Source organism: Corythoichthys intestinalis, chromosome 13, assembly GCF_030265065.1.
Source record: "Corythoichthys intestinalis isolate RoL2023-P3 chromosome 13, ASM3026506v1, whole genome shotgun sequence".
Lineage (NCBI taxonomy): Eukaryota > Metazoa > Chordata > Actinopteri > Syngnathiformes > Syngnathidae > Corythoichthys > Corythoichthys intestinalis.
The window spans coordinates 48,551,112-48,562,503 of NC_080407.1; the positions used below are offsets into that span (position 1 = coordinate 48,551,112).

General features: G+C 41.8%; 1 protein-coding gene across 4 annotated transcripts in view; it reads left to right on the forward strand.

Moving 5' to 3' along the window:
• tkfc (triokinase/FMN cyclase) overlaps positions 1–11,368 on the forward strand; it is a 170,661-nt gene extending 159,293 nt beyond the window's left edge. For all 4 annotated transcript variants that reach the window (XM_057853816.1, XM_057853815.1, XM_057853817.1 and 1 more), the window contains 14 exons: positions 2,049–2,236; positions 2,302–2,380; positions 2,446–2,535; positions 4,228–4,262; positions 4,430–4,514; positions 4,589–4,678; positions 4,740–4,856; positions 7,495–7,614; positions 7,693–7,830; positions 7,958–8,064; positions 8,145–8,251; positions 10,758–10,791; positions 10,877–10,969; positions 11,069–11,368. In XM_057853816.1, coding sequence (XP_057709799.1) covers positions 2,049–2,236; positions 2,302–2,380; positions 2,446–2,535; positions 4,228–4,262; positions 4,430–4,514; positions 4,589–4,678; positions 4,740–4,856; positions 7,495–7,614; positions 7,693–7,830; positions 7,958–8,064; positions 8,145–8,251; positions 10,758–10,791; positions 10,877–10,969; positions 11,069–11,233 — 1,448 coding nt within the window. In that variant the 3' untranslated portion in view covers positions 11,234–11,368. The remainder of the gene's footprint in view (positions 1–2,048; positions 2,237–2,301; positions 2,381–2,445; positions 2,536–4,227; positions 4,263–4,429; positions 4,515–4,588; positions 4,679–4,739; positions 4,857–7,494; positions 7,615–7,692; positions 7,831–7,957; positions 8,065–8,144; positions 8,252–10,757; positions 10,792–10,876; positions 10,970–11,068) is intronic.
• Positions 11,369–11,392: the final 24 nt, after the last annotated feature.

Genomic DNA, 11,392 nt, shown 5'->3' on the forward strand with positions numbered 1-11,392 from the left:
TCGTGGACAAAAACAGTAGTGTTTTACCTGAAGGACGGCTCAATTTTTATTTATTTTTGTTATTTCCTGACTAAGAACCTTTTGTTATACTTAATATCTTTATTTAGACAATGTTGAGTGGTCTTTAGATTTTTTTTTTTGCATTCCTGGATACAGTTGTATGAAAAAGTATTTGCCCCCCTTTTGGAATTTTTCACATATCTGCATAAAATCACCATCGAATGTTATCTGATCTTTGTCAAAATCACACAGATGAAAATACAGTGTCTGCTTTAACTAAAACCACCCAAACATTTATATGTTTTCATGTTTTAATGAGGATAGTATGCAAACAATGACAGAAGGGGGAAAAATAAGTAAGTGAACCCTCTACCTAAGGAGACCTAAAGAGCAATTGATGCAAATTTTTACCAAACTTTATAAGTCAGGTGTGTGCCCAATCACTGATGAGTGGTTTAATGGTGCCCTGCCCATTATAAAACACACACCTGGTAAGAAATGCCTTGGTGAGAAGGATTGTCCGATGTGCATCATGGCTCGGTCAAAAGAGCTGTCTTCAAGGATTGTTGATTTGTATAAATATGGGAACGGATACAAAACCATCTCTAAAGTCTGGATGTTCATCATTTGACATTCAGAAAAGTTGTCTACAAATGGAGAGAGTTTGGCACTGTTGCTTCTTTTTGTGTTATACTTGTATAGCGCTTTTCCTTTTGCCACTGTTGAGTGGCCGTCTACCAAAGATGACGGCAAGAGTTCAGCGCGGAATACTCAGAGAGGTAAAAAAGAACCCTAGACTGTCTGCTAAAGACTTACAGAAATCACTGGCACAGTCCAATATCTCTGTGCACATATCAACTATATGTATAACTATGGCCAAGAATGGTGTTCATGGGGGGACTCCATGAAGGAAGCCGCTGCTGTCTAAAAAAAACATTGTTGCTCGTTAAATGTTCGCAAAAAGGCACTTGGACACTCAAAAGAAGTTTTGGTAAAATATTTTGTGGACTGATGAAACCAAAGTTGAATTGTTTAGGAGTAACACACAATGTCATGTGTGAAGGAAAAATGGAACAGCTCACCAACATCAACACCTCATCCCCACCGTGAAGCATGGTGGAGGGGGCATCATGATTTGGGGCTGTTTTGCTGCCTAAGGACCTGGACAACTTGCAATCATTAATGGAAGAATAAATTCAAAAGTTTATCAGGATGTTTTGCAGGAAAACCTGAGGCCGCCTGTCAGACAGTTGAAGCTAAAAAGAGGATGAATGCTGCAACATGATCCAAAACACAGAAGTAAGTCAACTTCACAATGGTTTCATAAGAACAAAATACACGTTCTGGAGTGGCCAAGTCAAAGTCCAGACTTGAACCCCATTGAGATGCTGTGGCATGACCTAAAGACAGCGATTCATGCCAGACTTCCCAGGAATGACTGAACTAAAGCAGTTTTGTCGAGAAGATTAGTGCTGATCGATGTGCCAGACTGATCTACAGCTTCTGGTTGAAGTTATTGCTGCCAAAGCGGGGGGGCACACAAATTATTAAATGTGATAGTTCACTTATTTTTCCCGCTTCTGTCATTGTTTGCATACTGTTCTCATTAAAATATGAAAACCTATGAATGTTTGTGTGGTTATAGTTAAAGCAGACAATTTTTTTCATCTGTGTGATTTTGACAAACATCACATTTGACTGTGATTCTATGCAGAAATGTGAGAAATTCCAAACGGTTCAGATACTTTTTCATACCACTGTAAGAGATGATTACCAAGCTTGTATTTATTGTGTATGTTATGTTCAAATAATGCAATTTAAATTTGTCCATAAATTTTTTTCTGGAAGTTTTCCAAATGTTTCTTAAGTAGTTTAGTGCTATATCGTCCGTCCCTACCAAAGTTGAGACCAAATCTACGCCCTTAGTTCGTACATACATACAATAGTTGTGTATTTTGTATATAGTTTGTGATAGTGTTGGGTCTAAGTACAAAAAGCAGAGTAGCCTGACAATTAGTTTACTAGGAATTATTACTGTGGCCCCCCAGGAGCATCGGGGGTCCTCCTCATCGTAAAGAACTACACGGGAGACCGGCTCAACTTTGGACTGGCTGCAGAGCAGGCACGCAACCACGGCGTGGATGTCGACATGGTGGTCGTCGCTGATGACTGCGCTTTTACCTGCCCGAGTAAGGCCGGGAAGAGGGGCTTGTGTGGCACTATTCTGATTCACAAGGTGAATAAATTCACGCTGAAATCTAGAAAAAACAAGAATTAGATGATAGAAGGACACTCCTTTAGTTGGCAGGTGCCTTAGCAGAAGAAGACTGCTCATTGGTCGAGATTGTTGCCAGGGTGAATGCTGTTTTTCAGGGCATTGGTAAGGCTTTTTCGCTAACTTGCGCCCCCAACTGTTATCATGAAACACTGCATTGTCTCTCTCAGGTACACTTGGAGTCAGCCTGTCTCCGTGTAGCGTTCCCGGCTGCCAGCCGTCTTTTGAGCTTCCTCCTGGAGACATGGAACTTGGGCTAGGTGAGTATGGAGACAACTGTGAATCTGCCCCTCTAGCCAGACCTCCGGACCTGCGCTGGCGCAGATCCAACGAGCTGGGCCGGCGAGACCCCGGCAATCCGGCCAGAAGGGCAAACTCTGCGCGTTCACCTTAGTCTTATCCCTTTGTACTGACTCCATTTTAAAAGGTTTAAAGAAGGCTCCCCGAGAACAAGTTGACAATTTATTCAGTTCAACAGAGATCAAAAACGGCAAGGCGAAACAGAAACACTCAGGCGGGGAGGCAAGATCACCCTATCATAAGGTTCCTGAGGAAAAATGACAACGCTTCGTTAAACATTGTCTTTTGAAGACCACTCGCAGGGTGGGCCGTGGGCAGGAAGAAGGGTTTGTTTGGGATTATTGTCTGTTTGTGGATTGGGCAGGAGGATTCGGGAGTTACTATTGTCCGGGGAACGAGGGTTGTGGATTTTGCCACGTCAGCGTCAAAGGGGCTCTTGGAGTCTTGTCAGTCGTGTTATCAGTTGGATATCGGGCGTTCTCCAGTGCTCCTTGTGTAAGGACAGAACGCCCCGCCGTTTGTCGTGGACTGTCCGGGAGAATTGATTGCGAGAGGTGGTGCGTCAATCTTGCTCATGAAACACGCGCTGGGGTCCCATGATAAGAAGACGTTGTGATCTCTTATGCCCTATATTCTGCTTGTTTTCCATAAACTACGGTAAAAGTGCTATTTATTTTATATTGGGTGTGTTAGCGTAATACAAACAGTTAGACGGTGCCTACGAGAAAAGGTACTATGTCCTTCAACCCCTACAACTCTCATGGAACAGGGACTAAACCATGCCATGAATGGTGTGGTCCGAAATTTCCAGGTTCGCGGTGAATCAGTAACAGGCACACTTTTGCAAAATAGACAATGTTTATTGATTAGAAAATGCAGAATAAATGAGATTTATTGATGACAATCCCACAAGAGCAAGCAACAAGTATCTAAAACAAGCATAACAAGGGTAACGATGACGCTAGATTGAGTTTGTCAATCCCAGAATCCACGCGCTACCGTTACAGCACAACCAAATGTCTCTTAGCAATGAAAATCACTTACCGTGACAAATGAGCGGGAGCCAACGCTCCGGTAAGGCGGCGGAGGAACAAAGCGATCCATACGTGACCCGCTGGCGGCCTTCACTGGTCGCCCGGAAATGCCCGGTTTTTGTAGGAACGCGCCACACGAGGGCGGAGACGGCCAACCTCCGCTCCCAGGCGGCGCGGCCCTGTCCAATGACAAAGCTACTTTTGCTTCAGGCCCTCGAAAAAGAGGCTTTTCTCTGCGTGGTTCCCAGGTTGTGCCGTCCGGCAGCAGATGTTGTGTTCCCACGGTAAATATTATGAGTGCAAAAAAAGTTATCTCGTGAGATTCCCTCCTCACTATGGAACCCAGGCGTGTTAGAAACAATACTATGGTGCAAAACAAGTTATCTTGTGAGATTCCCTCCTAACTATGGGACTCAAGCGCGTGCTATGGTGCAAAACAAGTAATCTCATGAGATTGCCTCCTAACTATGAAACTCAAGGTAAAAAAACAATAGAAGTTGTTACAATCTAGGTCACAGAAGCAATCATTCATCACAAAGGCATAATGTAATATTTTCCCCCATCAAATGGCAAGTGAACCCTCAAGTTCACCTCTTCAGATTGTACTTTCTCTTGCAGGAATCCATGGGGAGCCTGGGGTGAAAAGATCTAAGGTCAGCAGCTTTGGCTCTTATTGAACATTTCCACAGTACTGCATAAAAGAACAGGGACAATTGTTAGCATCTCCACTTGCCCAGCGTGAGAAGACCTGGGATGGGGAGACATAAACTCTCAAGTCATGAAAGTGCATCTAGATCCTCTTCTTCTGTTTGCCCATCAGGTAGCTTCTGCAGATGAGGTGGTTTCAACTATGATAGATCACATGACCAGTGCAGAGAGTCAGTCGCGCTTACATCTGAACAAAGGTAACCCTTCATGCAACCTCACTTTTAGTTTCCCTCAAATTATGATTCATCAAGTGGCGTGTTCTCTGGCACAGGCGACGAACTGGTCGTCTGCGTGAACAATCTCGGAGCGCTGTCTCGTCTAGAAATGGCCGTGGTGACTCGGGCCGCTATCGTCTGTCTGGGTGATGACGCGCTTGATCACATGATAACGAACTATCGCTAACCATCCCGTTTTACCAACAGAAAATCATGGGATGCTGATCGCCAGGGTGATTTCAGGGTCCTTTATGACATCACTGGAGATGGCAGGAATGTCGCTGACCTTGATGAAGGCCAATCCAGAAATACTAAGACTCTTTGGTATGATTTCTTTTGGACTGGATTTGTACAGTGGGGCAAATAAGTATTTAGTCAACCACCAATTGTGCAAGTTCTCATACTTGAAAAGATGAGAGGGGCCTGTAATTGTCAACATGGGTAAACCATAACCATGACAGACACAATGTGGAAAAAAAAACAGAAAATCACATTGTTTGGTTTTTAAAGAATTTATTTCCAAATTAGAGTGGAAAATAAGTATTTGGTCACCTACAAACAAGCAGGATTTCTGGCTGTCGAAGAGGTCTAACTTCTTCTAACGAGGATTCACTCGTTACCTGTATTAACTTGGTATAAAAGACACCTGTCCACAACCTCAGTCAGTCACACTCCAAACTCCACTATGGCCAAGACCAAAGAGCTGTAGAAGGACACCAGAGACAAAATTGTAGACCTGCACCAGGCTGGGAAGGCTGAATCTGTAATAGGTAAAACACTTGGTGTAAAGAAATCAAACTGTGGGAGCAATTATGAGAAAATGGAAGACATACAAGACCACTGATTAGGGTTGTTCCGATCATGTTTTTTTTGCTCCAGATCCGATCCCGATCGTTTTAGTTTGGGTATCTGCTGATCCCGATATTTCCCGATCCGATTGCTTTTTTTTTTTTGCTCCCGATTCAATTCCAATCATTCCCGATAATTTTTCCTGATCATATACATTTTGGCAAAGCATTAAGAAAAAAATGAATAAAACTCGGACAAATATATACATTCATCATACAGTACATAAGTACTGTATTTGTTTATTATGACAATAAATTCTCAAGATGGCATTTACATTATTAACATTGTTTCTGTGAGAGGGATCCACGGATAGAAAGACTTGTGACTTTGTATATTGTGACTAAATATTGCCATCTAGTGTATTTGTTGAGCTTTCAGTAAATGATACTGTAGCCATGCCCCAATGCATGATGGGAAGTGGAACCATGACTGTGCGTAGTGCTACCAATTGATATATCTTCTCTGCGTTGGGAAATTAAATAAAGTGTTAAGAAAAAGCTACCTTGCTTTCCCACATTGCTTCCCATGATATTTTTAATCGTAGGGAGAGGGTTGTAAGGCTTTAGCCAATTAAAATAAGCCTCCAAAGGCTGCCAAAATTCACTCTACTGATTTTACACTTATATCTCTCTCTGTAGGTAAAATGGCGCCATTACAGATTGAGCGCGACAATGCGTGAGTGGGTCGTGCAACGCATGCATTAATTGCGTTAAATATTTTAACGTGATCCTTTTTTTTTTTTAAAACGTATTACCGCCGTTATCGGGATGAATTTGATAACCCTACTTTAAGCCTAAACTAAAGATTCTGGATGAGTGTAACATATTATGTCTGTAATGTTAAATACAATTAGAAAACGATTTAATTCATTCATTCATTCATTCATTTTCCATGCCGCTTTTTCCTCACGAGGGTGGCGGAGGTGCTGGAGCCTATAAAAAATATATATATATGAAAAAAAAGGCATGGCCGATATTTTGCCATCTCTACCACTGATAATCTCCCTCGATCTGGGGCTCCATGCAAGATCTCACCAAGTGGCGTCAAAATGATAATAAGAACGGTGAGCAAAAATCCCAGAACCACACGGGGGGACCTAGTGAATGACCTATAGAAAGCTGGGACCACAGTTACAAAGCCTACTATCAGCAACACAATGCGCCGCCAGGGACTCAAATCCTGCACTGCCAGACATGTCCCCCTGCTGAAGAAAGTACACGTCCAGGCCCATCTGCGGTTTGCTAGAGAGCATTTGGATGATCCAGAAGAGGACTGGGAGAATGTGTTATGGTCAAATGAAACCAAAATGGAACTTTTTGGTAGAAGCACAGGTTCTCGTGTTTGGAGGAGAAAGAATACTGAAGTGCATCTGAAGAACACCATACCCACTGTGAAGCATGGGGGTGGAAACATCATGCTTTGGGGCTGTTTTTCTGCAAAGGGACCAGGACGACTGATCTGTGTAAAGGAAAGAATGAATGGGGCCATGTTTCGAGAGATTTTGAGTGAAAATCTCCTTCCATCAGCAAGGGCATTGAAGATGAGACGTGGCTGGGTCTTTCAGCATGACAATGATCCCAAACACACAGCCGGGGCAACAAAGGAGTGGCTTTACAAGAAGCATTTCAAGGTCCTGGAGTGGCCTAGCCAGTCTCCAGATCTCAACCCCATAGAAAATCTGTGGAGGGATTTGAAAGTCCATGTTGCCCAAACGACAGCCCCAAAACATCACTGTTCTAGAGGAGATCTGCATGGAGGAATGGGCCTAAATATCAGCAATAGTGTGTGAAAAGCTTGTGAAGAGTTACAGAAAACGTTATTGCCAACAAAGGGTACATAACAAAGTATTGAGATGAACTTTTGGTATTGACCAAATACTTATTTTCCACCATGATTTGCAAATAAATTCTTTAAAAATCAAACAATGTGATTTTCTGGGTGTTTTTCCACATCCTGGCTCTCATGGTTGAGGTTTCCCCATGTTGACAATTACAGGCCTCTCTAATATTTTCAAGTGGGAGAACTTGCACAATTAGTGGTTGACTAAATACTTATTTGCACCACTGTATGTAGAAATTAGTACAACACTAACAGTTGTACCTCTTTCGACTAGATGCCAAGACCGGCGCCCCCGCCTGGCCCAACATCAGCGGCGTGCATGTCAGTGGACGCAGCTACCTCACGGACCCTACCACAGTGCCTGTGAGAGCTCCTGAAGGCACGCTGGTCGAAGGTTCATATCCTAGAAGTCACACTGGAAAAAAATTGCAGCACACTGATCACCTTCACGCTGGGTTTCTCTTGCTACTAGGACCACACAGTCCTGTGATGCGGAAGGCTCTGGAGCGGGTGTGTTCTACGCTGATGGAACGCCAAGAGGAGCTCAACGCGTTGGACCGTGCTTCCGGGGATGGCGACTGTGGAAACACTCACGCGCAGGCGGCCAAAGGTGACGACAATGCAAAAGAGCGCTTGTGGAAATTGTTGAAAAATATTTTGTGGACCCCAAGGTAGAGTTCGTAGCACCCTGACGGTCCACAAACCCATGACATTGACTGCAAAAAAATGCATTTCAGCCATTCAGGTGTGGCTCCAGGATCACGTGGTTCCTGGTTGCCCAGGGCAACTGTTGTCTGTCCTCGCTGCATTGGTGGAAGAGAAGATGGGTGGTTCCTCAGGAGCAGTAAGTATTCGACCAAAGTATTGTCCACAAAGTGCAATTTTTCCTTCAGGAATCCACACAAAATGACATTATGTTTTAAGTTGTACAGTTTGTTCCTCACGGCGGCCAGCGGTCACATGACTGAGGGGCGGAGCCACGCTGCCGCATGGGCCAACGCGATGCATGCTGGGTTGCAGGCTATGAGAAGGTCGGTCTCGTAAATTGACGATGATAGACGTCCAATCATGTTTTTTTGCTCCCGATCCGATCCCGATCGTTTTAGTTTGAGTATCTGCCGATCCCGATATTTCCCGATCCGATTGCTTTTTTTTGCTCCCGATTCAATTCCAATCATTCCCGATAATTTTTCCCGATCATATACATTTTGGCAATGCATTAAGAAAAAAATGACAAATATATACATTCAACATACAGTACATAAGTACTGTATTTGTTTATTATGACAATAAATCCAAATAAATCCAATCTTAACATTCTTTCTGTGAGAGGGATCCACGGATAGAAAGACTTGTAATTCTTAAAGGATAAATGTGACTTTGTATATTGTGACTAAATATTGCCATCTAGTGTATTTGTTGAGCTTTCAGTAAAATGATACTGCAGCCATTTAACTTCTGCCCAAATGCATGATGGGAAGTGCAACCATGACTGTGTGTAGGGGCACCAATTGCTATATCTTCTCTGCGTTGGGAAAGAACATGGGGTGTTAAGAAAATGATCAACCACGACCTTTCTTCCCCACATTACCTCCCACGTTATTTTTAATTGCTGAGAGAGGTATTGTAAGGCTTTAGCCACATAAAAAATGGCTCCAAAGGCTGTCAAAATACTCTCTACTCATTATACGCTGCCTTTTAGCGCTATCTATAGGTAAAACGGCGTCTTTATAGATTGAACGCAACAATGCGTGAGTGGGTCGTGCAGCTCATGTGTTAATTACTTAACGTGATTAATTTTTAAAAAATTAATTGCCGCCGTTAACGCAATAAATTTGATAGCCCTACTTTAAGCCAAAACTACTCTGGATGAGTGTAAGACATTTTGTCTGTAATGTTAAATACAATTAGAAAACGATTTAAATAAAAAATATTAGGGCTGTCAAAATTATCGCGTTAACGGGCGGTAGTTAATTTTTTAAATTAATCACGTTAAAATATTTGACACATGCCCCGTTCAAATAGATTTAAATGACAGTACAATGTAATGGCCACTTGCTACTTGTGTTTTTTGTCTTTTTGTGGTTCTTAAAAGATAAATGTTAGAACAAGTTATAGACATTTTATATTAAAACTAGGGCTGTCAAAATTATCGCGTTAACGGACGTTAATTGATTTTCTAAAATTAATCACGTTAAAATATTTGACGCAATTAACGCAGATGCCCCGCTCAGAGGGATTCAAATGACAGTGCACAGTGAAACGCTCACTTGTTGTGTTTTATGGAGTTTTGCCGCCCTCTGCTGGCGCTTTGGTGCGACTGATTTTATGGGTTTAAGCATCATGAGAATTGTGTAATTATTGACATCAACAATGGCGGGCTACTAGTTTATTTTTTGCTTGAAAATTTTACAAATTTTATTAAAACAAAAACATTAAGATGGGTTTTAATTAGGGCTGTCAAACGATTAAAATTTTTAATCGAGTTAATTACAGCTTAGAAATTAATTAATCGTAATTAATCGCAATTAATCGGAGTTCAAACCATCTATAAAATATGCCATATTTTTCTGTAAATTATCATTGGAATGGAAAGATAAGACACAAGATGGATATATACATTCAACATACGGTACATAAGGACTACTTGTTTATTACAACAATAAATCAACAAGATGGCATTAACATTATTAATATTCTGTTAAAGCGATCCATGGATAGAAAGACTTGTAGTTCTTATAAGAAAAATGTTAGTACAAGTTAGAGAAATGTTATATTAAAATCCCTCTTAATGTTTTCATTTTTAAAAAATGTGTAAAATGTTCAAGCAAAAAATAAACTAGTAGCCCGCCATTGTTGATGTCAATAATTACTTACACAATGCTCATGGATGCTGAAGCCTATAAAATCAGTCGCACCCAAGCGCCAGCAGAGGGCGGCAAAACTCCATAAAACACAACAAGTGAGCGTTTTTAATGTGTACTGTCATTTGAATCTCTCTGAGCGGGGCATCTGCGTTAATTGCGTCAAATATTTTAACGTGATTAATTTAAAAAAATCAATTAACGTCCGTTAACGCGATAATTTTGACAGCCCTAGTTTAAATATAAAATTTCTATAACTTGTTCTAACATTTATCTTTTAAGAACCAAGTCTTTCTATTCATGGATCGCTTCAACAGAATGCCATCTTGTTGATTTATTGTTATAATAAAATACAGTACTTATGTACAGTATGTTGAATGTATATATCCGTCTTGTGTCTTATCTTTCCATTCCAACAGTAATTTACAGAAAAATATGGCATATTTTATAGATGGTTTGAATTGCGATTAATTGCGGTTAATTACGATCAATTAATTTTTAAGCTGTGATTAACTCGATTCAAAATTTTAATCGTTTGACAGCCCTAAATGTATATATATATATTAAAAAAGGCATGTCCGATATTTTTTTGCCGATTCCGATACTTTGAAAATGACGTGATCGGGACATCTTTAGCATCTAATGAACATTCTTTCGTTTTTTTCGCCAATAGATACGGCGGCGCCGATCTTGGCGATAGAACCATGGTGAGTCACTTCAAATGTTTCTCTCCGCAAACAGCAAATAGGCAATATTTTCAGTTTGCCAATCATCGCCGCTTTCCGTCTACAGATAGATGCTCTGGAACCCGCCGTTGACAAGCTAATGAAACTGAACGACGCACCCCCTGGCGGAGAGATTGCCGTACTGAAAGCGGCGGTGCAGGTGCGGCAAAACATTCTCGACCTGTTTGTTTTGTATGTTTTCTATCGCCGGCCGATTGCGCAATCCTCGAGAAACCCGAACGCCTCTGTCCTCCTTCAGAGAGCAGTTTCGGGCGCAGAATCGACTCGCAACCTCGCTCGGGCTAAGGCTGGCCGAGCTAGCTACATCGCAAGCGAACGCCTCACCCTGCCTGACCCGGGCGCTAAGGCTATCGTCGCCATTTTAAGCGCCGTTTTGAAGGCCCTCGAAGAGCAACAGGGGTAGAAATACACCAGAACGCCTGTACTAAAGAGAACATTGTAGAATTCATGTTCCGCAAGAAATAAAGTGTCAAATACATGGACGCATTTATCATGCATGATTTCATGTTTCAAAAAAGAAATGTCCTAGCACCCTCGAAGAATGACTTGGATCTATTGTTCT